At 46.4% G+C, this 27,004-nt stretch overlaps 2 protein-coding genes across 3 annotated transcripts; one reads left to right on the forward strand and one right to left on the reverse strand.

Annotated features, from left to right (window-relative positions):
- Positions 1–3,035: 3,035 nt before the first annotated feature.
- tfb1m (transcription factor B1, mitochondrial) lies at positions 3,036–27,004 on the forward strand. 2 transcript variants are annotated; one of them, XM_030356998.1, is made up of 8 exons: positions 3,036–3,119; positions 3,895–4,039; positions 4,641–4,792; positions 5,151–5,259; positions 5,763–5,914; positions 6,409–6,528; positions 24,940–25,067; positions 26,043–27,004. In XM_030356998.1, the coding sequence occupies exons 1-8, from the start codon at positions 3,117–3,119 to the stop codon at positions 26,290–26,292; spliced, it is 1,059 nt and encodes a 352-aa protein (XP_030212858.1). In that variant the 5' UTR covers positions 3,036–3,116; the 3' UTR covers positions 26,293–27,004. The 2 variants fall into 2 exon arrangements, with proteins under 2 accessions (XP_030212858.1, XP_030212859.1); XM_030356999.1 differs by having other exon boundaries at positions 3,040–3,232.
- LOC115544174 (claudin-20) lies at positions 15,554–18,708 on the reverse strand. The gene is made up of 2 exons (XM_030357001.1): positions 18,386–18,708; positions 15,554–17,777 (listed from the first exon to the last, which is right to left on the reverse strand). The coding sequence occupies exon 2, from the start codon at positions 17,528–17,530 to the stop codon at positions 16,805–16,807; it is 726 nt and encodes a 241-aa protein (XP_030212861.1). The 5' UTR covers positions 17,531–17,777; positions 18,386–18,708; the 3' UTR covers positions 15,554–16,804.

A 27,004-nucleotide genomic window follows, 5' to 3' on the forward strand; every position in this document is an offset into this window, starting at 1 on the left:
AACGTCCAAGCCAGCCATCTAAACAAACACAGTAATTTATCCATTTTAGATTCAAAAGTTGATTTTTATTTATTTTCCGAAAAATAAATGTCGAACTGTGAAAAATAGATATTTTCTTGAAACCCCATACTATACAGCTAAGCAAATAAGTAGACAATAGTTTGTTCTCATGATTAGCCGATAAGGAGGTAAAATAGGGTTCCTCAGTGCATCCAGGGTTGGAGAAGGTCATCTCTGGCAGGGCTCCTCAAAAATGCCCTTAAAAAAAATTAGCAGCCTGTACACAATATGTGTTAAAAGTTAATGACAAGAAAGACCACAGAAGAAAGTAAATCCACAAAGAACCATGTTTTTATAAAGTGCATCCAGATCAGTGGCAGATCCAAAATCATACGGGTAAAAAGAAAATTGGAAGAAAAAAAGCCAGGCTTTCTTAATAGGTTCCTTTTTATTTTTATCTGAGAAACAAACTAAAGGTTTGGAATCAAAATAGAAATGACAAGTGCCATAACAACATGGATGATGTTTTGGAAAGTAAACACATAAAATGAAGTTTATAAATGTCGTACTGCATTGGTATCACAGTATAATATGAAGTAAACTAAAGATGTCCTCTTAAAGACATCATGTTAAACATAGAATCTGAACTAAACATGCAGACGATGGAAGTCTTTAGAATTGGTTCCCCTGTGATATAGAGCTCTAGTATAACCACAACGACTAGCTTGCACAGCAGTGTAAATAAAAGCCAATAAAAGTAATGAGCATATAAAATGTTATGAAACTATTTATCATAACAATCTACAGTATTAGGCAAAGTTAAGTTGTGAAAAACAATCAATAAACAAATAAACGAAGCAGTGAAAAGTATGTAACAAACGATGGTATGAATAAAACAGTGGTATATATATGTGTGGGTGTGTTAACTGACCTATAGAATGCGGTATTTACTATTATTTTCTGTAGTTGGGGTTTAAATGTAAGTGCAGTAATTAACTGAATCCATCGTCATGCACATCTGAGTTTGTGATTCATTTTCCAATTCACAAGTAATTCTGAATGAAAAATAATGGATATAAGATTAGTGACAAAAATATGTATCATTCATGTTAGTTTTGAGTTAGGCCTATGGTAGTACTGTATGAGAATGAGCTATAATACCTTGACCTGCAGTACTATGAGATACTGCACATAGGTATAGAAGACACACAGAATTCTAACCCTTCTAGTTCAATTTTGTAAATCTTTGTATTTGTATATTCATAACTTTCAAAAATGCATTACACTGCTTTGATGAATGCTCAATTCTGAGTGTTAATCCAGGGCATAGCAGTCTGTTATTTTTTTTGTTCTGAGTTTTAAATCTGATTTTTGAGAAGAAAGTCAAAATTCTGAGATTAAAGTCAGAATACTGACGTGAAATTATTTAAATTAGTCCAGGCACCAAACCAACATATTTACTTTTAACTCACCCTTTGCTCTTTCATTAATAAAATGGCTTTCTTGGGGAGCCATCGATCACGCAAAAACTTGAATAAATCCGACATCTTCTGTCAATGTTTGGTTCCCCTCCTGTATGTTGCAAAGTGACCACTGAATTTGGTTCCTTACAGGTAGCCTAGCCATAAAACTAAATTCAAAATCCGATCCTGAATTCTTACTTTAAACTCAGAATAGTGAATCTCTTCTCAGAATTCTGACTTCAGCATTCAACACCTTCACATCTGCTTTTTTTTGGTGGACATAATCCTCTTCCTCAATAACATTCCCGCTATTAACAACCGTGAAATCTAACCTTTATTTATTATATTTTTTAATAACGATTTTACCATCAATGTGTCCTAGAGTTTACCATGCCGTAATCGGTCTCGAAACCTACTCAAAACTTCAGAACTAGGTCCGATGAATAGGGTTAGGGTTAGATGAATAGACTCCATGAAGAAGTTTGTTCCAATCAACGGAAGGCCTGCGACTGATTTTCATTTTAAAGAAACTCACAGATACTGGTATCATAATGGTATCACAGTGATCGAAGTAGAAATGACCATGAGCATTAGCCAACATTACCTATAAGAAATCACAATTGAAAACTGGGAAATTTGTCGAATTACCTCAAAGAGTAGCGCAATAAATAAATGTAGTCTAATGAACACTGGAATCAAGCGGTTATAAGTCAAGACACAAATAGCATGATTAAATTGGACATTTACATTAGCAGATAACTATGACTGTTGATGATGTTCTTTGCCAAATAAGTTAACTTGGGTTGACGAGAGTTGGCACGATGTGGGCAAATCTGGTATTCCATAATCATGTTCAGCCATTAACGGTGAAGTTAATCTGTAAACCATACAGTTCATTTGACATAACGTCAAGAAAGGAAATTGACCTTGTAGCACTGTATGGACGTGGATCATTCTGGTTCTTTTGCCGTCGGTATCGACCCCTGGAAAACCTCTCCCTCAATAGGTTCCGGTTTTTCAGCGGATGTCTCTTCGTCAGCCATTTGAAGTCAACAATTTGACCCAATTATGGAGAAGTTTGTCCGTTTCTAAACTTTCTATGTAGTTTTTATTTTATTTTTCATGTTCGTTATTTTTTATCTAGTTTCAAACTCCGTGCACGTATTATATTCATAAAGTCTATCAAAATGCATTATGGGACGTTTTGTTTGCTAGAACCCACAACTTTGAGAGGGCCCAAGAGAGTTTCTTGGAGACTAGTCATTGTAAAAAATAAAAACACCAACAGTTACCACATATCCAATAACAACAATACATTAAAACATTAACAGCATAAAAAACGTCAAACTTCGAACATCTTCGTAAAGTATAATTATAATTGTTGAAAAACCAAAGACTTATTTTTTCCATAACAAATTAGTGTTTATAAACGTCCATAAAACACAATGAAATCGATGCCCCATCTGTTAGTTTCGAAATATCCCATAGAAAAGGGCAAAGAAACAAGGGCAAAGAAAGATCCCGCCTACCCGACAACGATTGGTTAAAATTTGAGGCACTGCAAAATAATTGGATACTTCACCATGAAATGCTTGCTACAGGAAGTAAAGCGTTGCTGCTGCTGAACAGCATGGAGTAACCTGGATTGATATTATGGTTGTGTATTCATTTCAACGATACAATTTACATTCCCGGGGACACCGAGTTATACAGAGTTCAAATCTTCGTCTGAATCGTTATAACATCCTGGGCCCACGCAAAGACACAAGGTCTGAAACGCTGATTGCAGCTCAAAAGGCTAACAACAAACATTTGTCATTCATGTGCTGTGCAAGTACATATTTTTAGATTTTGGTACCTCCGTTTACCTAGTGACTGCTGATGGGTTAACGTTTCACAATCGTTTAGAAAAGGTGTAATAGTGTCATGCACAGGCTAATAACGTGCACTAGTACTAGTTAGTCGCGAGTCATTGTTTTGATCGTTTATATTTTCAATAGGTATAGTTACTTGCAAAGCGTGAAATTCCTTTTTAACATTTGTACATTCACGTATCGCGAAGCTTGAAGTCTGTTTCTATATCTTCTATGTTGGCAATTGCAACCTTCGTTTGATGCCACTAGATGGCGATCTAGATCATGTAATCAGAAAGCTGAATGATTTAGTTCCAAATGAAAATACATGGATAGTAATTTCAGATTTCCAATATATTGGTTAGAATTAATTGGGAGTGCATAGCAACATTGTTATGTAGGTGACTGTTGACAATAAACTGCAGCATAAAGTCTTTGCACTAATCTGAAGTCTATAATGCCATAGACTGATAAATGCCACCAAAAATTGGTCTGATAAACATTCAGTAACATTTTGAGTATTTCCTTTGTTGTGTTTGTAGCATCTTCGCCATCTTTAAACCATTCTTCACTTACAGTGGACACAAATGATGGCTGCCTCTGGGAAAATCGCCTCCTTCCGTCTGCCTCCCTTACCCACCATCGGCGAGGTGATAAAGCTGTACAAACTACGAGCCACCAAACAGCTGTCCCAGAACTTTCTCTTGGATTTGAGACTCACAGGTGTGTCACTCTACCTCCCTTCTATAGTGTTTCCTTGTCAGTTCTTAAGCTGCATTGCAGCAACAACCTGCCTGCTACCGCACATTGCTAGGGGGTCCGCACCGAGGTGGAAAACTGTGACGTGTTCACATCAGCTGCACTTCAGTGCTCCGCCCACTGAGGGCTTGTTTATTCGCATAGAAACTGAAAATACTTTGTATGGGCTAGCTTTAGTATTTCCACTGCAAATGGGAACCAGATAAGTCAGTTGTTACCAGGCTGCAAAAGGGCCCCTGTTCCCCTAATGTGATTATCAGTGATGCAGCTGGAGGGCTGATCTGCACTTGTGTCCTTGACAAGGTGACTAGTGTGTGTTATATTAATCCATCCCAACTTCATTGCGCTGAGGCCGACAGGCGTTGGAACGGCAAGCGGCATTCATCTAAATATAGACCCCAGAGACGCTTGATGAGGACCTCAGATAGCAGAACGTGGACTAATTGCTTTGATGCATGGGCCACATGAACTGATATCCAATTCACAAGCTGGTGTCGCTGAAGTAGCCCAATCAATATTTGAAGAGCAAAAAAAGAAATCCCATGTGTTTCATCTATCGTTGCAGACAAAATCGTGCGGCAGGCGGGTAATTTGAAGGGGGCCCACGTCTGCGAAGTGGGCCCTGGTCCCGGCGGGCTGACGCGCTCCATCCTGAACGCGGGGGCTGCAGACCTGCTGGTGGTGGAGAAGGACACCCGCTTCATCCCCGGGCTCCAGGTACACCATGGTGTATGGGAATAGTGTGACTGTACACCCTCCAAAAGCCCCAAATCCACACACAGAACAATTCTGCTGTGAAGGAAGTTACGTTCAGTTGTTTGTTTTTTTTTTGGCAGAATTGGACTATCATTTGTAGGTATATTGTGAATGTAATTTGAATAATCTGACCACGCTAACAGGGAGAAAATGTCAATTTAATTTAGGGGTCTTTTCAAATGCTGAGCCCTATTCTTGTAATTTGGAGAATGCTTGGCAACTAATGGGATTAACTATATTTCATGACTATGACTTGGCAGAGGCTGTTGAAGATCCCCTTTCTCGTTAGTTCACATATACATCACATCTCTGTGCACAGCTCTTGTCGGAGGCCGCACCTGGAAAGCTGAGGATCGTCCACGGTGATATCCTTACTTACAGAATGGACCGGGGATTCCCATCCGTCATCTCAAAGCCATGGGAGGAAGGTGAGACTACGGGTTTCCAAGAGCAATTACACTCGACAATGGACTAGAGCTGGGAAATATATCCATAATGAGTTTTATATGACCAGAGATTCCCTGGGTTTCCATCTTCTGGAATATGATGTAACATTATTGGTTTAAAATGACATAACATAACATAACATAATGGCTAGTGACTGTTGGAATTGGGCTATTATAAACAAAAATAATAATATCTTCCTGCTTTGTAATTAAATACAATTTACTTATGTTTTCCCCATATAGTTTTACTTCATTCAATTTGTATTTAACCTTTACTTTAACCAGGGGACTCCCATTGTTGTTTTGTGTGGCAAAGAAATAAACAGAGTTTTCTCAATATCTATGTATTCATGCAAAAGCATTGTGATGTTTGATTTTGCCCTTATACCCCAGCTGTGAACAGTTTGACAGAAAGCAGACTCCATATACTTGGTAGTTGGTTTTGCTAAACCCGAGGTGTGCGTGTGTGCTTGGTTCCCAATCAGATCCACCAAACCTCCACATCATCGGGAACCTGCCCTTCAACGTGTCCACGCCACTCATCATCAAGTGGCTTGAGCACATGGCCAACAGAACCGGGCCCTTCGCCTTCGGACGCACCAGGCTGACCCTGACCTTCCAGAAGGAGGTGGCCGAGGTAGCTGATAAGTATTTGATAGTTTTTCTCAAATGCACTAGATTGGAAGGATATGACATGACATTCTTGTTTACAAAGTATTTCTTTTGACTTGTGAATGTGATCCTTTATAAAAAAATAAAAATAAAGATAATTATCAGGAGAATTAAATGTATTAACTATGGGTATTCATAGACACTCTGTGAATACCTAATTATGTAGCAATACTACATTTGGTTTTGCTTGACTAATTAACAATCACAACATGTCAAGATACAAGATTGGATGGTAGTTAAAGCTGTATTAAGGTTGAACAGGAGAACCCAAAACAGTGTGACACTAAGTGCCAGATGAACTGATCCCTTTGGGTACTGCACGTTCTACAATGCAGGCCCTGTGACCTCTCCACGACCTGTCCTTCCCCTGAGCTAGTTGCTAGGACCATGTATCATGCATTTTAAAAAAGGGCCTTTTTTTCAAATGCTCACCTGTGCCAAACCGCCTCTCCCACCCAGCGGCTGACGGCCAGCACGGCCAGCAGACAGAGGAGCCGTCTGTCCGTCATGGCCCAGTACCTCTGCACCGTGCACAGCTGCTTCACCATCCCCGGCCGCGCCTTTGTCCCCAAGCCCGAGGTAGGACGAACACACACACACACACACACACACACACACACACACACACACACACACACACACACACACACACACACACACACACACACACACACACACACACACACACAGTACAAACACACTGTCCTTAATGCTTGCAATTTTACTTTACATATACACATGTAAACTGCAGTTCAACACACACACTCACGCCAACACTGAGTCACTCTCTGAGTCACCTCAGCCGTCATCGTCTTGCACAACGGCCTCCTAACACTCCCCTTCATCCAGGCTTCATTAGGAGCACTGCGTTGAGTCGCTGCCCGCCTTTTCTTTGGACCCTCTCTGGGCTCTAATGATGCCTGCTGGGTATTTGCGAAGCGGCGGCAATCACACACATTGGCCCATAATGAGGAAGTCCTTCTCTTCCTTATTCTTTCTTCTTCTTCATCCTTTTTTCTTTGCCCCAGTTCCTCCGAAACTCGCTCTCTGATTCTGTCTGCTCCTGTCTCAGAGGCCCTGCTCGCCTCGCATGGGTGTGATAACAGCTTATTGTCACAGAGAAGAGAATAGAGAGGTCTGTTCAATGGCTGTGGGTTTGTCGTATGGCTAGGGGAGTACATGGGATGGGGGGGGCGAGGGAATCCATTAAATAGAAACGTTGAAACTTTGAAACATTCGTCATGGTGTGTCTTTGGCTTTCGAGCTCTGCCCGGATGTTAGACAAAGTAACGCCAAGCAAGTGCCATTTTTGAAAGCTTCTCACAGCTCTCTTATGAACAAACCAACTACACTGTGTTTTACTCTCCCTGGACGGAAGGGGAGGCCCCCAGCCGGATGGGTCCCCTGCAGATGTCACAGTACTCGTCGTGGGTCTCCCAGTCAATATTGAATCCCCGTGTAGAGCGTTTGGCTGCTGCTGATCACTCATTCTCTCAGAAGAAATGGTTCCCAATGATTATTTCATCACACTGTGTGTGTGTGTGTGTGTGTGTGTGTGTGTGTGTGTGTGTGTGTGTGTGTGTGTGTGTGTGTGTGTGTGTGTGTGTGTGTGTGTGTGTGTGTGTGTGTGTGTGTGTGTGTGTGTGCGCGCGCATGTGCGCGCGCGTGCTCTTCTCTCATATTTGTCTCTATTTCAAAGGGTAGACTTATTGGAATGACTTTTCATGCGGGCTTAACATTCTTTCACATTCATGTTTGTGAACAGGGGTAGATATGAATGCAAGATGAGTTTATCCACACTGTGAAATAATTAGAACGCCAGCGCTGGTCAATAGTCCAATAAACACACACACTAAATGTATTTAAAGGGGGCTCGGTAGGGCAGATATGATTAGGAATGATCTTCATACTGATTTGAGGAGAGGGTCTCCTCTTGATAATGTCGCATAAAAAGGGACTGGAGCACACTTAAAATCAATCATATCTCTTACACTACACACGCCTCCTGCCCCCACCCACTCTTTAATTTATTTATTTATTCATTTATTTATTCATTGTTTTACTGGTAGGCCTAAATCATGATGTATAATTCACAAAAAATCCCTCCGTCTAGGCCTTGTTTACTGGTGTTCGGCAGAGTAATTGTGAGAGAATGTTTTACGACCAATAAAATTGCCTGGTGTGATTTAAGGGAAGCAATCATAGGCTGGCTTGATGGGTCCTGGAAATATGGTAAATAGAAAAATAGGCTGATCTCACAAGTAAATGCCTTCCTGTTTGTGGGGAAAACATGTGGTTATTCCCAAGACGGCGATGTGTCTCTAATGGTGGTCAATTGATGCTTGATTAGAAACTAACGAATGCGGTGTGTTTTGCATTAGTTATCAAAACAGCTAAAGTGAAGTAATTTGTAATGATTACTTGGGAGACTTCTTGCATCGACAGTTTTTTTTATAGTATGACAATTGCAGCCTGACAATATTTTAAGGATGGGGTCTTGGAGGACTCGTGCCTCCTAACTCGTCCTATAAGTTAGCAAGAGGATGCAGTGTGTGCTACTTCCCAGCAGCACTGTGCCGGCGTCTTGTAGCCAGCAAATCGGCTCAGTGTTCTAATTGTCGGCATTATCCTGTTCTCTCTGTGGGTTTCGCGTCACTAATTGTCTTCTAAATGGCCAGGGATTTGTTCAAATTAAATTAGAATTGTCCTTTTACTTTGTGGGGGGCTTGCTGGGTGGGAGAACGAACTTACAGGCGTTTTCTGCCTGGAGTGAATGTATTGCAGGTCGGTCTGAGCCAATGATATGGGTTGCTTATTTAATATCCCCGTCATTTCCAAAATTGTGAAAATGTATCGTGATTTCTCCAGTGGCTTTTCTGTAACTGTCTCCTATGTAACCGACCAAATGGCAAATTATGGCAGTTATAATATATACCGGTATTGGTTATATATATATATATATTTTTTTTTTTTTTTCACTAGTTAGTAATGGGCATGTAGTTTGACACACCACATTGGAATGTGCAAATATTGGGATTGATTTGATTTTGATTTGATTTCCAGGTAGATTCGGCCCACCACAGGTTTAAGGGACCATTTCAGCACAGTTTGTAATGAGGATGGAAGCATTCAATCAATTTTGACATTGGCAGGTTATCGCTGTACCATATTGATGTGTGGCGAGCAGATTCAGGTCCTTATCCTATCTATCGGATCCGTCTGCCCTGTTCCAGCTGTGAATCATAGGTCCCAGCCCGAAACTGCCCTCTGTCAGTCACATTGAGTGACTGGAAATTGTCCTTGAGAAAATCGGCTTATTCCATAGACTGTGTGTATGTGCTCACCCCCCACCGCACCTGGATGCCCTGGCACTGGCGTGTTGCCGACCACACTTACCTGCCTTTGTTAGTCGCACACCTCCCAGTTCATTCATTCCAATGTACAATAACTCAAGGACGTGTAAATTGCTTCTTCCAATCATGTACAACTTTCTATTTTATTTTGCATTTACTAGATGACCTTGCATTATATTCAGAATAGAAATGTGTTCACACAGTGCTATGAGGGTGTTTCTCTGTCCTGCTAGGTCTCATTAATATTCTGATCAGGGGTCAAGGACATTTAGAGGACACGGCGCGAAAAGACAATCAGCGAAACCGCATTATTTCACCATGGACTCCCACTTGAGCCAGCCCCGCAGCTCTACTCTTCACACTTCACACAGGAAACAGCTGATCTGCAAAGAGGGGGAAGATGATGAGGAGGTGATGGGTTGCATGTTGACATGCCCCCCCTACTCCCCCAGTCTGTCGTCTCTCAGCTTCCGGGCAGAAAGTGATTTTAAATCAGCCTCCATCCGGCACGGGAGGGCGCTCAACAGACGCCTCATCACGAGTCCCCCGACTGCAGCTACCCGCAGTCACGCTATCCAGCGGGAAAGGTGAGCAAAGCCAGAGAGTAGGAGGGAGAGGAGGGAAACGTGGATGGGGAAGGGGGGGGACATGGTGCAGAGTAAAGAAACCATGTGCACCCCCAGTGTAGTGGAAGTGTGGCACGAAGAGCTATAGATGGTAATGCAGCAATCGACTGCGCAAAGACTGAAGGGTGATGGCTCAGTACAAAAGTGCTGCGAGAAGTTTGTGAAGTAAAAAGAAACGTTATGTAATGTACAATATCCCGTGCAGCACCCACCAACAAAAACAACCACCTGGACTGCATTGTTCGGAAGACAAATGCAGGCCAGGGACAGAGCTGACGGGGGAGTCAGGCGTACCTCCGGCAGATGGTCTGCCCGGGCCCCACGCGTCAGCCCACCTTGAGTAATGGCCACGTTAATGGCCATCGCACAGCTACCCACCTAGCCAGCCCCGGCCAACCGTGCAGTCCAGAGGAGGGCTCTACAGATGTTTCCCTTGTACTCGACTCTCTGCAGAGGACCGCCGGCCAAATGAATAGAGCCCAATTCAAATATGGCAATGCGGCTTTGGCCTTCCATCATGGCTGGCTGCTGGCGAAAGGTGACTCACCGCTGGCACACATTGTGCATTACATATACACAGGCACACGTGTGTATCTTGTGTCTTTGTCATGCAATCAAATTATTGGGAATTGAAGGGAGCATGGTGGTGCTAGATGTGGACCTTCCTTTTAGTTCAGTGTAATGCAATGGAAGATGATGGATTCTTCCAGTGTGACCTAATGCGGCCTTGCTCTCCGCTCAGCAGTAGCTTTATAATTCGGGGCTGCTGCTGCTGTGCCAGTCTCCCACCTTCTGCCACACACACACACACACACACACACACACACACACACACACACACACACACACACACACACACACACACACACACACACACACACACACTGTTCAGACACACAATCTATCTGGGCCTGTTCCTATTCCGTAAATGGGGTCAAACATGGTATCAGGGGTAAAAGGGAAAGTTATTTCAATGACTCGTACTGGGAGCGGTTAATGCCTGATGGCTAGGTCTCGATACATCAGAGTCTCAAGGTAAAAGGATTCTAAAAATACTCCCCACTTCGCCTCTCTCTTCCGCCCTTATAGAAAAATGCAGAGGTGGGCAGAATTGTCTCATCAACATCTCCGGAGGTGCGTTGCTCCTGCTAACAAGATGCTGGTTAAGTGTTTAGCTTTCTAGCACCCAAAGCAAATCTGCTTACGGGGTAAGCAGGTTCTCTGCTGCTGTAGTGTGTGTGTGCAATGTTATCCCAGTATTCGAAAGCTCTGCTCAGGTTCTGAAGAAGGACGGTTTGCTTCAAAATAGTAAATGGCCAGATGTTGCATACAAAATATATAACCCCAAAATCAAATCACTAACTTTTTGTGTTGATTGCACCGTTGGAATACATTTATTTGGCGTGTGAATGGGTTTTATATTGCGCTGATAGAAATAAAAAAAGCAGTTATAACAACATAATGGGATCTGCTAATGTGATTATGTCCTTCAATTGATGGCCTCTGTGGGGCTTAAATATGTTTCCCACAGCCCATTGTCTCCTGAGTTGCATCAAAGTGTATTCACAACCCATCTCGCACTACTCTAATAGCTCATTTGAGTTTTCAGAGAAGATAAGGGGTTTGGGTAAAAAAGATGTCATTGTCCTCACTCTATTGCGTTTAACCTTCGTCACCTCACACACCGGTGAACCTCCCCAGCAACACGTCTTCACGGTGCTGCTCAGGGCTGAAGTATTTAGTGTGCTCCTTTTGAACTGTCACAGTGTATTGTTTTCTTGCATGCAGCCCTTTGTCATCTCCATAGCCCATACTGCACCCCTCAGCAGTTTACAGCCAAGCCAAGGTCACTGCTATTATTTCAATGCATTGGACGGCAAAGAGAAGGAGCGAGTAGAGTGTGAGAGAGGGAGGGAGAGAGAGGATGAGAAAGGGAGGGTGAGAGAGGAAGGTGGGGCTCTGATCAAGGGCATGTTTTATCACTGTATGGGGAAGAGCTTGTGTTGTTCTTGCATATATGTCTATCTCAATCTCGTTCCCCCTGCCATCGGAACCAGCAAAGTGGCTTTATAGCTTCAGGCGTTCATGGCGTTGTGTTTGGTTATCTCCTCGTTATCTTTCCCATCTACCACTTCTGTCATGTCTCTCCCCCGCCCCCTCCCTCCTCCCCGGGGCTAATGTTCAGAACCGCCAGCTCTGTTGGCAGAGCCCCTGGGTCAAGCAAGACCTTGTGTGTTTGATGTGATGGGGGCGCCTGACTCTAGGTGTATAGTGTGATTAACCCATGAACTGAATTTGACATGGTTCATAAGCTCGTACTCCTACACCCGTCCCACCCCACTCGCACCCCACCCCCTACCCCCTGCACTTCATCGTAGCGCGCATTCCAGATCTGTCAGGACAACCACTCCGGGTGAATGCCTCTGAAGGCAAATGTAGGTTAAAAACACAGAGGAGCCCATCTTATTAGTGTTGCACCCCTGAGAGGAGTCACTATTTGATCTTCACTTGTGTTGCATAACCGAAAGGAGCAAGAGAACGAGATGTGGCCCTGAATAATCCATGTTTGTTTCGGGCGGGGGGGGGAACACATTTGCGCCCGGGTCGTTGTTGACTGGGCTCCAATCAGCCGTAATGAGGGCTCTTACTTTCCTCCGGAGGCAAACCGTTTTTAATAAGAGGCCTGGGCTAAGTCTATAGGCCGACAGCATGGCGATATCAATCTTTAAAAAACGTCTGTTGCGGTTTGCATGCCGATGCTAAAAAAAAAATTTTGTAAAGAATGAATGAGGTCTTCCAACTGTGTGTGTGTGTGTGTGTGTGTGTGTGTGTGTGGTTTGGGCCCGTTTGGGATTCATTTTCTGGCGTATTCAGAGGCTGAATAATCTGGTTCTGATGCAGTTTAGGCCTTTTGATGAAGCTCTACTCCTCCCAGAGGCCAGGGTTTTAACAATGTACTGTTGACACTTCTCACTCAGCTCTTCTCGTGTTGGTGAATTTTAATGACCGTTGCAGTGATAGATAGATGCCAGTAGTTGTGCAGGAAGACAAACTGTCTTTTTAAACACGTATTCTGTTTGGTATGCTGAAGTTTAAGCTTTTTTCATACCATTTGCACCAGAAAGAATTCCCCGGATGTTGATTAATTTCTCAAATGTATGCATTTTTTACATGATGGGATCTGACTGGTGGCATCATTTTTCCTTGGTACGTTTACAGATTTCAGTGGGAGTAGAACCGTGTTGTTCCCTCCTACACTGCAAAGGGCTCCATAATATCCCTATGAAGTGCCTGCCTACATTCTGCACAGCCTGTACCATCTAGATGTCTGTCCAATTGGCAGGAGTAGACGTGCCATCCCCTACTGATACAACAGACACGTACGCCCACATACTAACACACACACACACACACACACACACACACACACACACACACACACACACACACACACACACACACACACACACACACACACACACACACACACACACACACACACACACACACACACACACCAGATTGCTTGGACATATTGCTCCCACAAAATAGTTTTATTGGTAAAAAATAGAACTACTTGCACAAGCACACTGAGACGGTACCAGAACTTGTGAACTGTTGGATCACCGTAAATACTCTCCGGCAAAGTATAAGTGCAAAAGCATCCACCAAAACAATACACTGCAATTGTCAAAAAATAATCATTCTCGTCTTGGTTTATGCGGGCGAAGCTGCAGCTTTTTAAGGTCCAGTTAATCCGGGCATGTATTTTTTTGTTTTCTTAAGCAAATCAAATGGTGCACTGAAGACCAGGCTGCACAGCCACAGAAAAACGGGGACTTCTACAGCTCACGATTGCTTTGCTGAAATCTTATCGGACAGAAATAGATCACATATTTTCATTTTTTTTTTTTACAGCCTGCCAATTATGGTATGTACATTTGTACCGGTCCAGAGAGCTTGAAATGATCTGCTCATACACTTGGAACAAACTGCTGTCAAACAATGTACCACAAGTGAAGGTGCAACGAGCAGTCTTCTTATAAAGAAGATATGACATGGACGTTGTATCATTTATTGAAACAAAATGGAGGAATGATACCTTAAAGAGAACCATTACATCCCACTGGCCTAGATACTTGTGTACAGTGATCTGCTGCCAAACAACAAACAGTAAATGGAATATTTGTACATTTTACATTCTTAACAAAAATGTCTTGTATGAAATGACTGTGTCCTACACAGCTGTGAAAAAGGGATATTCTTTTCTGATTAGGCTGTGCTTTTGATAAAAAAAAATGACAAGCATTGGCTGCTTCTTCTGACTGTACACAAGTAACTAGTTGACACAAATCTTATTCTGGCAGGACTAATCAAAGATCCATACAATATTGGCCAATGTATATATCATTTGTCAAAAACGATGTAGTAAAAAGGTTAACGGAAGTCCGTAAATTATTAAACGTCAATGACACGATTTGGCACATTCTTGAAACGCATAAAGTGTCTGTTTTGGTCGACAGACATGGCACATTGTTTTTATTGTTTATTGCATCGGTCGCGGCCCCTGGGCAGTGAGCTACTGTCAGGATGCCACTTCTGTTGGCTGTCGGCCGGCCACATGACGGTTAGTCAGGGCGGGGTAGGGCTCCCCGCATCCATCCCCACAGAGACCCCCCCCCCACCCCCCTGGCGTGCTTGAAGCAGCCTGCAGGTGGCGAACTTAGCCATCTGTTCCTCCCTCAAGAGGCGGCATGTTTATGAGAGAGAGAGAGAGAGAGGGAGACAAAGAAAGGGAATGGCGAGAGTATGTTATGTTTGTCTCAGAAAAGTAGCAGTTTCTGGAATGATGCTTTCACCACCCCTTCCCTCACACTTTTTCCCAGAAATCATGAGACACAAGTGGAACCATGAGTGTGAATGTGTAACGGTATTATTGACATATGAGGAGGTGTGAATCATAAGGTGTGTGTGTGTGTGTTATGTCTCCGGAGAGGAGGCATGCTTTAAGCAAACATCTATGTTTTGATAGGATCACATCTACCAGCGCACAAAACACAATGAGCAAGACTGAGTCCGGAAGAGGAATTTGGAGGAAGGAAGGACAAAAGAAAACAACGGGCATAAGCAGAATGATGGCATAGCCAAGCAACTGCAACTTAAGAAGCCTGGTTCTTTTCTGCAGGTGCAGACCAGCCGCGAGTATGCGCAGTGCTGACGCACTTGGAAAACAAGTCACATATGGAGAATGACTCAAACCTTTTTAGCTGCCATCCTGCCACGACTCAAGGCTCCTTCTATTTTCCTCCCTTTTTTCAAATTTCATTTATTTATGCTTTCATACAGTGTGTGTGTAAAAACAAAACACTGGTCTCTCTTTTCACTGGCTAATGAATGGGATTGGTGGAAGTAGCGGTGTGTGAGTCCACACACACACACACACACACACACACACACACACACACACACACACACACACACACACACACACACACACACACACACACACACACACACACACACACACACAGGGTGCCGGTTTCTGTTTCCATGGTGCTGAGAAGGCAGATGGCGAAGGTGAAAACACATGCAAAATTGGGGAGATTGAAGGGTGGGGGGGGGGGGAGGTGGGGGGGGGGGGGGGGGGAGATGGGGGCGGAAACAACCCTGGTTGGGGTTTTTATGTGGGTGCCCACTTAAGTGTGCAATTTTGTGTGTGTCTACTGGCTGCACATTGTTCGTGGGTGTGAACATGAACATGCTAGTTTGTCTACCAGTTCTGATTGCTGGGGCTATTTCGTTAGTGCTGAACAGGGATGTTGGATGGATGAATCATCGGATGAATTGCAAATGGAAGGCAACATGGCAGAGTCCAGTCTGCTGGAGGATTTAGGTGACTGTCAATTTCCTCCCTCCCTCATATATTTCTACCTGCTGGGTGGGGTGGGGGACTGGCCAGCCGTTTGTCTACATCAGTCTCCCCTCCAGCTCAGCCCAGCAACCTCTGTCTGCGCCTCCCTTTTGAACGCGGTTTGCAGGCGAAATGTTTCTACAGCTTTTACAGGCACAGGCATTGTGTGGCTATGTCTCTTCGACCAGGCATTCCGCTGCATTAATACACCGACAGGCTCCACACGGCATGCTTTTAGAGGCAAAATATCAACATCATTCTATTATTAGCTAACAAAAATATGACCATTTATTAATATCAATCTTCTCCACATTGCATTCTAGTGGAAGGGCATATGAGGAGAAACTACGATGGCTTGCTATGAAAGGGTTTCCCCCCCTAATGCTGCCTCCTAGGAGGCATGGTATTGCAATTTGCCGAATGGGAGGCTACCAAACGATTGTGACTAGCAGCTAAATGATTGCTTTTCCTATTTATTCAAACCTTTTGGCCAAGGTTAAAAAAAAAAAAAAAAAAAGTTACAAAAATCGACACAGACCACTTCCTTATCTGCTTAATCCAAATCCCTGGGGAACCCGCTCCTCTCCCGGGGTTTTCCAAATGAAGCCCGGGTGTGTTTTTTGTAAGCTTCTCTCCGAGTCTGCAATGCAACGCTATCCTTCGCGTCTCGCACGTTTTCCCCCATCTGTCTGTTAACGCCACACTTGCTCGGGGAATTCCTCCACGGGCAATTTGTGCTTTGCAGAACAAGAAAAAAAGGATTGGGGCGATACAGAAAGAGGGCTGGAGGGATGCAAAGCCGATGAGCCTTCCTTCCCCCCTTCCCCCTCTTCTCTACCTCTGTTTGGAATAAAGCCAGGTCTGATCCGTATCATCCGTTGTCTCTCTTGAACCCTCTCCTCCCATTTGCCGTGGCCACCCGCTCCGTGTGTGTGTGTGTGTGTGTGTGTCTGCGTGTGGCGCTCTCACACATAGTCCTGCAGGCTGTAGCCCGTCTTGTTGTCCAGGGGGGAGAGGGAGCAGTACTGGTGCTGGAGCTCCTGCTGGTGCTGCTGCTGGAGCAGCTGCTGATGGAGCAGCAGCTTGTCGGGCGGCGGCAGCAGCACCATGTCCTGCAGCCCGTGCCTCTTCCCCGAGCAGGACAGGCAGAACACGGAGCCCCCCACCAGCAGGAAGCCCGCCGACACGAAGGCCACGTACACGGCGCCCCCGGGCTCAAACTTGTTGCTCTCCGGCACGTTGGAGTCCAGGAAGTTGGTGATGACCTCGTTGGTGAACCAGGACGCCGGCACCAGGCACAGGAAGCCGGCGGCCACGAAGCAGCCGCCGCTGGCGATGGCGGCGTGCCTCTTGGAGCGCCGCCCGCCCCCCCAGCGGGTGCACTTGAGCCCCAGGGACGCCAGGCAGAGGCCCATGGCGGCCATGACGCAGCAGAGCACCATGGTGGTGCGCGCCGTCTGCAGGTAGGCGGGCAGCGACAGCACCGAGTACTTGAGCGTGCAGCTGAACATGCCGGTGCTGTACCAGGTGCAGTCCATCCACAGGCCCTGCATCTGGGAGATGGCCGTGATGATGTTGGAGCCCACGTCGGCGCTCACCTTCCAGTTGGGCAGCACGGTGGCCACCATAGCGCCCATGATGCCCAGCAGCGCCAGGACGAAGCCGAAGATCTGCATGCCCGTGGACGCCATCGCCTCCCCTCTCAGGTGTCTGTTGACGACGACGCCACTGCCGGCACTGAGGCGGTCGCTCCCTGGCCCGGCAGCATTAAACCAGCGTCAGCCCAGCGCCTCCAGCCCACCAGCCCAGTGCCCGTCTCGCTCTCTCCCCCCCCCTCCCTCCCACACCCCCCCCTCCAACTCGCTGCTGCTGCACTATCTGCCAGTCAAATCCCCTGCACCTCCGCTTGTCTGCTGCTGCTGCTGCTGCTCTGCTGTTCTGGAGGAGAGAAACAGAAATGAGAAATTCAATTGAGCAAGTCTCCTTGCTCTGCTCTCTCCCTCTCTATCTCTCTCTCTCTTTCTCACACATACACACGGTCTGCCCTCGCTCACCCCACACAAGCAGAGTTTTCTAGCAGGGAACAAAGAGCGTCTAGCCCAAACAGTATTTGCTGGCCTTGGCTGATAATTGCCGTGCGCTACGCCAATGTTGCTGCATGTGAGGAAATTCGGGTTGCTATTCGCCTGTATACAGGCGCCTCAGAAGTGTTATTGGAGAGGGCGAAATGAGTTGGTGGTATTTCCAACGCTCAATAGCTGTGTTTACTTAAAGCTGCAGTGTCCTTACCCTCCTCATTTGAGCTAATTATGGCACTTTAACTCGATTTCTTTCAAAAGAGGAATACTTCTTCTTCAAGTTACACGCGGCCGCCAACATCGGCGTCAGTTTATTTATTTCCGATGATTGTTATTAATACAACTTTGCGCCTAGTTTTTATTTTATTTTTTAAAATGAAAACACAGTCGTTTTCCTATTTTTTAACCCCGACTTAACGAGGCGTTTACGTATGAACACCAAACGAGGTTGGTGTTAAAATATCTTACCCTGGCTGGTGCAGAGCTGTCTATTGAGTCACGTTCTCCTGAGCGGTTTCTGTAAACACACACATTCAAAGACGAGACGAGATGGCGATGATTCAGTCCCTACTGCGGATCCTCTCCAACTATCCATCCATATCCTCGGCAATACCAAACGAACGGAAATATCCCGCGCCATGGAGCGCACATGTCTTCCCGGAGCGTTGTAGAGAGCCGTGTGTGTGTCCTCCCCGCTTCTCGGTGTGTTGCTGTGGAATAGCGTCTACGTCACGGGGCAGACGAGCGGTGCCGAATGAAAGTCCACACAATGGAGATCCGCCACTCCATTCAACACCGTTCAGTTGTCCGCAGACTAGTGCGGTGGCAATGTTGCATATTTTCTTGCATATAGCCTGTATATATATATATTTTTTTTTTTCTTTTTTAAACAAGGGTATCGTCTGCTTTTGAAGTTTAAAACGATGCGATGACTGCAGTTTATTCCTACTTAACTCCTCAGTCCAGGTGAATTATTTATTTTAATCATTTACAATGCATTATACATCTCGATATGATGGCTGTAATGTTCATACGCATATATTAAGTTCAACACAACGGGTTTCTTTAATAGCGTAGTGCAAAATTTCTTGTTTTGAAACATCTGGCTTATGTGATGTGACAGCACTTGACACTTTATACCTCCATTAGATGTGCCATCATTACTGATGAATTAAGCTTGAACAGGGCCACCTTACTTATAAAACTCCTCAATCACACCCATTGACGTTGTCGATTCAATGGATCCGTTCCCTTCTTGGACGCTCTTTCCAAAAACATTTTTTGGTTTTTATTGAGCGGTGGAGGTAGGCAAGTATTAAAATGACGCTCAGTCGCTCCTAGATTTACAGCTGAATGCTGCTGCTATCAAACGACACAAGCCAGGACTGGGCATGTTGATAACATTCTCCATGTACCCCACACGCAGGAGTAATTCAATCTCGACGACTTACACGGCTATTTTAATTAAGACCAGAATAATCGACCAGACGTGTGTCCCCCGGACCTGGTCGTTGTTTATGCAAAGGTCCAGAGGGCACTGGAGGATGTGTGCCCCACCACACCGAAACCCACTCCTCCCGGGCATCTTCTCCATCAGCCAGAAAACAACAGGAGCCTCAAATCGCAGCTGCTAGCCCCCCCCCCCCCCCCCCCCCCCCCCCACCTTTCCTGTCCCTCTTCTCTGCAGAGGACATGGAACAGGGAGAGGGAAGGGGGGGGCTTGATTCACAGAGGACATAATGGTTAGGTGAAAACATGCTTAGAAGTAAGAACCGCTCCATCCTTGAAGCCCAGATGTTTGTGACCAGCATTCTGCAGCATCAGCCAATGTTTTGTCAATTCCTCTGAAAGCACCGCCATGACCACCACCACCTGCATTGGCTGTGTGGTGATTGGTGATGGGTCAACGCCTATTGGTTTTTGTTTGGCTTATTGATCTATTTGTGTGGTTTTCTCTGGTGCTCTTCCCCCACGTCGTTATCGGTCGGCGAGCCCTGAGCGAACCATCGGGAGGACGTGCCGTTACCTTCAGTCAGGGAACGCTGCTGACTCTGGGCTCTACATTCTCAGGGGCCGTGGCGGGAACACGCTGCACCAAAATGAGGAATTTTCCAGTTTTCCAGTGACTCCCACCACCGGCGCGCTACAGGGGATGCAGCTTATCCCGTCGTTACCGATAAGATCTTAAGTGCTCCAGCTGGCCGTGTTCCTGTGGGCGATAAGATAAATAAATGAAAAATGAATAAATAAATGCGTTTTTAGAGAGAAAGGGGTGCAAAGGGAGAGGCGTAGGGGTGGCAGGAGAGAAAGGGAAAAAGCTGCTAACATGTACCAGAGGGAGTGTAAATGTGTGATTCGGTGATGTGTGAAGACATGGCAGGCTATTATAAGCATGGTCCCGCTTTATTTTATCACCTCCCAGCCACGTTCTCAGCACCGCTCTGGGGCAATGCGGCAACCGCTACCTTTCCCACACACCAGGGATTTTTATTGTTCAATTTGCATTTCGATTCGGTCAATCCACACCCCCCCCCCCATGTGAAGGAGAAATTGCATCTGTAGTTTGTCATCTTGTAAAGGTGATTGATTTCCAGTTAAGGTCCAAGGTGTCATTGGATGACTGTATTCCGGGGCTATTGGCAATTCTCACTGCATCTAACATATGTATTATAAATCTGTCAGTTGTCAACATCCCCCCAGCCCCACATCCCCCCTGAGATGGACTTCACAAACGAACAAACTGGAATGCCCTGTGCGGGTTCCCACATCCTGACAAAGCCAGATCTGGATTCTGTGAGAACCAAATCTGTTATTGCATTATCCTTTATTTCCAGTCATTGTTTTTACCAAAACTGGCAGATGTTTCAAAGAGAACATCTCCAAAGGGGTGCAGAAGCTGTCTAAGGAACGTGGGCTACGTTCCTGCCTCTTCTGTGGAGCCGGAGCCCAGGCTACCTTCCACTCCCTCGCTTTTTACACAAAACGAAATGGAGGTTGTTGTCTCCACGAATAGTCATAATTAATGCAACGCTTGGCCCATAGTGTGGCATCTTAGTGGGCCTTTTTTCCTCATGTATTCCCCCGGCCGGATGCGGTCCCTTCCATCGCCTGCATCCCACCCCACCCCTCCCCCAGCCCCAGCCCCCCGCGCTTTCTCTCAGAAGCTGGCATTATGTAAGAGCAGGAGTGTTGGGTGTTCAGGTGGCGCTGAGGCCGGCGCCCCGGGGCCCTGCCATCTCGTCTCGGTTCCGCTCAGAGGGACATGACAAATTACAGCTCACACACCATTGGGCGAGGAGTCGGCGAGAAGGAGGCGTCCGAGGTGGGAATGGGCACGGGGACTTTGAGGGCTACAGAGCAGAGCCAGGGTAATGGAGTTCTCTGCTGAGCGATTCAAGAAGGTCAAACGCATGAAATATGGAAATGCTAAAAATATATCAATAGAGATGTGCGTGTGATGTGAAGAAATGGGCCAGCCGGGTGGTCTGTAGGGACACAGAAATATCGTAGAAGATTGTAGTTTTTGGTAACTCTTTTAGGAATTGCTTTGCTGAATTATGCATCTTATTTTCCGAAGTTCAAGGGCTTGCACTGAAATTTAAAGGCAAGCTGTGCCAAGCCACTTCCATGTATGCTTGCCTACCATGTGCATATGGTTCAAAGTGAACGTAATATAAAAAAAAAACCTTTTGAATTGGAGCCGGATTAAGAGTATGAACGAGATGATTCTTTGTTAGGCTTGATGATAAATCCTTGTCAACAACAAGCCCTTTTGGAGGCCAAACAGAATTAGAATTCATTAGGGGACTCTGTTATTTTTCCCTACTTACACAGCACATGAGTCTGGGAAAACATTGTAAAGGCAGCCCATCTGCAATGTCTCCTGGTGTTGTATGACGGCTCCTGCCCCCCTTTGAGAATATAAGCTGGATTTGAAATCAGCGGTGGTAAGGAACAGAAATGCCTCTATAGGTGGGTGACTGATTCCACATCAGAGGTGGTGAGCAACAGAAGCGCCTCTATAGGTGGGTGACTGATTCCACATCAGAGGTGGTGAGCAACAGAAGCGCCTCTATAGGTGGGTGACTGATTCCACATCAGAGGTGGTGAGCAACAGAAGCGCTTCTATGGGTGTGGATCGGACTCTAAAGTGTAGGTTCCCAGACACATGCACAACGCATGTGCTGCTGCACCGCAACGGATGAGGGCATGCGCACTGAAGTGGAGGGCCCAGGCATCCGTGCATGATTTAAGGTGGGAGTTCCTCGCGTGTTAAGGTTATCGGAGGAGGATTAATGGCGGGAGCGGGATATATTACAGGGCTGCTACCTGGTGCAGCCATGTAGCGAGGCCGTCCATAAATCCCGGTGTAAAGTGACTCGGACAAGTTGATGGCTGAAATGCCGCCGCCCGTATAGTCGGCCTATCGACTTCTCCCTATGCTCTTCCCATAAATCAGCAAGTTCGGAATATAAACGGTCTAATTATTTGCACAGGGAGGGGTGAAATTCAAGACATTCTGTCTTATTGCTTCTTCCCAAACAGATGGCCCTGTGCTCCTTCTTTTGTAGCACCAGCGTCCTCATAAAGTCGTGCTCCGTAAACTTCAACCGAGTCCCATGCGTGTCGATTGCCATAGGTGGAGGAATTGATTTTCAGAATGCCAAGCAAATCAATTCGAGTAAGGGGTGAGAGCATTGGCGCTTATATAAAACGCGGGGATCCAAGGCTCTCAAGTATGCAAATGAACCACAAAGCCTCCCAAAGAACGTAAGGCTGCGTTCAGCAGGAAACCAGCAGCCCCATGCCATACATTATTCACCACGGCTGTCGTTTGGAACAAAAGCCAATCGTTGCGAAGGATGTAAGCATTCTGTACACAACGGCACCGCCTAGAGAGCTGTGGCCAGAACAACGGATGCAGACCAGTGTTGTCTTCTTACGCACTGCTGCTGCAGCAGCAGGCAGGTTAACAAGCAGCCCAAGCATCTCTGAACACACAGAGCATCTGAGATCAGACGGGAGATACAGCCCAGCTCTAGTATTGCTGCCAAACGGCGTCACAGAAGCGTCGGGTAGAGGGAATCTAAACGCCTCATTAGTGATCTTTCACTCGTCCCACGGACCACTTTTAGCTCTCCTCCCTCCAATTACCCACCGCAGTCTTGTTGTAGCCCAGCAAAACAAGACGGCTCTGCGTGTGACTCGCACAATCCGCAAGGTTCAGGAAAGGCACCTCAGGTTGGAGAATGTCAACAGAGGGGGTTTTGTGAAGAAATGATCAAATAAAACTGTGTGGTTTGTGAACGTGTGATTGGTGAATGACATTAACATTAGAGCTTGTGTGATTGAGGGTCACGGTCTGCATTAGATTGTGGTGTTAATATTTAAAGCAATGGTTGTGTGCTGTTTGCATGTTTCAGTAGGTGCGTGTCTTGACCTTCTTTCGTTTCCTTCCCATTACTTTACTTTTTATTTGACATGCCTTTCATGCCACGTCTGCGCTCTCAATTCTACATGCGAGTCCTCTCAGCAAAAATGAAAACCTGCTGCAGTTTAACCGCGGGTATTGATGTTTTCTCTCTGCCGGGTGGACAGGCCAGTCCCTAACAACACAGTGTATATCGTCCCCTGGAGTCCGGATGTCCGTCAATCCAGCCAGTCAGTAAGCGAGTCGGCCCCTTTCACTCCTGCCCCACCAGGGACATGCGACCGGCTCACAACCAGCAATGTAGAAAGAGGACTGTGACCTCTCTGGTCTTTGGCCCCCTCAGCTTGTCACTGCTGCTCCATGCACACTTGAGTTGTATTCCCCCCCCCCTTCACTCAATCCGGATGACTCTTGGAATATTGTTTAGGCTGTCAGAAGTCCCAACGCGAGCGCTGCCTCCTTCACAAATGGCGGGCGAACCCAAGCGGTGTGCCGGCTTCTTGGTCGGTCTTCTTCGGGTTTCCTTCGTGGCCTCAATAGAGAATGAGGAGAACGGATGAGCCTGCATGGGGAAATTTAGTGAGCGAGCAAGCGAGCAAAGAGACAGGCGTCTGAATGCGTACGCTCTGCTGGTGAGAGTCGTAAAAAAAAAATGCAAAAGAGAGAGGGAGGGTTAGCGAGGGAGAGCCCAAGCTAGGCTCTCTGCTAAGTCTGGCATGATTACTTCAACAGTTTGTCATATCGGCTTAGAGCTGACGGAGGAGGGATCGGGCGGGAGCCAGTGAGCCGCAGTGGTGCCAGGATTCCCACTGCTCCCTCCAGTCCCTGGCCTCAACTCCTCCACCTAGCCTGGTTGGCGCTACACTGAACTCCACCCGCTAAGATAAACCCCATTGCTTTCCCCCTCTTTATGATGATCCAAGGAGGAGAGGAAAATATGTTATCGAGTGCAATTTATTTCCGGCAACCTTTTCGAGGTCAATTTTCTCTTTCACGTAGAAGCGCAGGGAGAAGAATCGATGGTAAACTTTGCAGCAGCGCCTTCGCCCCCACAGTCAAGCAAGGCAGCGACGCACTCCGCAACCGTGGCCATCTCTTGATCTATATGGCGCTTCCACTTGGCCGGCTCTGGCCCCCAGCGGGGCCCTGTAGCAGAGACGGGGGGGGGGGGGGGGGGGGGGGGGGGGGCAGAGGTGCACGCCTCAATGACTCAGGCTTGGGAAGTATTTAGAAGCGGTGACTGTGATCCAGAGACTGGCAGCAGTATGAAAAGGGGTGAGAGAAAAGCGAGAGGGAGGCTGACGTTCTATGGTCCATTGCACAGGTGTTACTGTGGCAACTGCAACTGGCTTGGCAGGCGGCTGTGTCATCCTTTGTGCCTGCGTATTCGTTCCTTTTTTTTAACGTCCCCCATCTGGTCCGTAAGTCTTACTCATTTGCTTAGCCTCTTTCAGCACTGTTCTCCATCTCTCTCCTTTGTCAACAATATCATCTTCCCCTGTGGTCTTCTATAGCCTATCTTTTCTCATTGTGTTTGTGTGTCTCTCTCTCTCTCTCTCTCTCTCTCTCTCTCTCTCCCTCCCATGTGCAGGTGGATGTTGGAGTCGTCCACTTCACTCCGCTGGCTCAGCCCCAGATCCAGCAGCCCTTCAAGCTGGTGGAGAAAGTCGTCCGCAATGCTTTCCAGTTCCGCAGGAAGTACTGCTACAGAGGCTTAGAGTGAGCATATGGTACCTGGACCGGTGGTCTGTGAGGCCGTTCTTAAATCATTCTACTCCTCTTAATTAGTATTCTCATTTTATTCAACTTTTGGCATGCTGGAAAGTGATCTCATCCTCCTTTATTAATACATTTATTCCCTCTAGCCGTCAGGTATTTTTGCCCTTATTAGCTTGTGTCCCTCTCCTCCACGCACACACTCAATCACTGACTCTCTCTGAGATCCAAACATAGTCCACTTCAGCGGTTGACGGGGGAACTGGGCGCGTGTGCGCGCGGCCGGCCGCCCCCGTGCCCGCTTCAAAACTGTGCGGTACGACAGCGCGGCGCACCAAAAGAAAGGCTAGGGTGGCGAGGAAGAGCAGCAATTATGAGTCATTGAGGTTTGATGGGAAGACGAGGCGGCTGTCTACAGCAACTTATATAACCAGAGCGGGTCGGCGGTGCCGGTGCCAGATTGAAGAGGAGGCGCCAGCCTGAAGCATCCAGATAGCATCTGTAGCGCGTGTGTTTGAGTGATGGAGCTAGCAATGTCGCACAATAACTCAAAGCACAGCGGATGGCGTCAGGGATGGCTGGGATGTCATCGAATTGAAATGGCTTCTCCTCCTCGTACCTTTTACGTGATGCAACTTGTGGCACGGGTTCAAGGGCTGGAGCTCAAATCCGCTTGTCCCCTTCCACATTTGAGAGGTTTGTTGCTTAGGTTACTGAGCTTTTAATTTTTTTCCCATTGGCTCGTTTTGATTAGGACACCGTTCTTTAGCACAGACTGGCTATCATCATGCATTCATAATGTATGATTCTTTTTTCCCCCCCTTTCATGTGATTTTTAATTAACTTCCCAGATGTCACATCATCTCAGTCTTAGTAAACCGTTGCGCATGAGCACGCTGACATCAAAGAAGCCAGAAGGGTAGGGACACTGGCTCTGTTTCCCCTCACCCCGCTCCGTCCCTCCTGTCCCTTCCTCAGGTTGTTGTTTCCTGAGGCGAGGCGTCCGGAGCTGGCCGAGGCGATGCTGCGGCAGGCGGACGTGGACCCCACCCTGCGGCCCACGGAGCTGACCCTGGGCCACTTCAGGGCCCTGGCGGACGCCTACGCCGGCCTGTGCTCCCTGGACCCCGGCCTCGCCGCCTACGAGTTCCGGGAGGAGCTGAGGCTCAAACGCATCATACGGAAAACGGGCTCGCCCGCTCCACCCTGCCCCCCTACCGGGGGGTAGCCCGCTGAGAAGAGGTCTGGCCATGGCAGCCCTGAATGGACTGCAGGGAGTGAATGGACAGCTCCCTCATCCCTTCATCGTGTGGAAGAATGCTTTAGATGTGAGTTTTTTTGACCTTCCACGAATGGTATTCCACGTGAGCCGTACGATTAATATGGAGACGGTATCTGAGAGTTTAGAAACAGGTTAGCACAGAACCAGGTGTTTTTGTTCCTGGCGGATTTCAATTGTAAGATGGAGTGACAAACTGGAGCGCTCAAAGCAAAGAGTTTTGCTGCAGGGAGCTTTGCAGCCTTCCAAGCCCATGCGACAATGGTTACCTCTGATCCAACTCACAACACCTTGTCCTGTGGGAGCTAAAAAAAAGGAAGTCAGAAAGCATTTTCTGGATGATTTGGAGAATGGGAACAAGATAACAGCACTGTATAATCCAGGCCATTTCCTCGCTGTGTATTACTTATTCACCAGGGAGGGAGAGGAAAAAGTGAGAAAGTGCTGTGGATTTGTCAGCCTTAGAAGTTCTCCTGTGGTATAAAAGATTGACGGCTCGTGTCTCTACAATGAAACTTTCTATTAGTTTTCTGACTGTCCTTTCAATGTTCATTACCAGTGTCTGTTTTGTTTTAGATACATGTGTGAACCACAATACAAATGTTTTAAATGTATTGTATGTACAATAAATCCTAACAGCCTCTGAGGTGCAGAAAATTTA

Source organism: Gadus morhua, chromosome 5 (assembly GCF_902167405.1).
Source record: "Gadus morhua chromosome 5, gadMor3.0, whole genome shotgun sequence".
NCBI lineage: Eukaryota > Metazoa > Chordata > Actinopteri > Gadiformes > Gadidae > Gadus > Gadus morhua.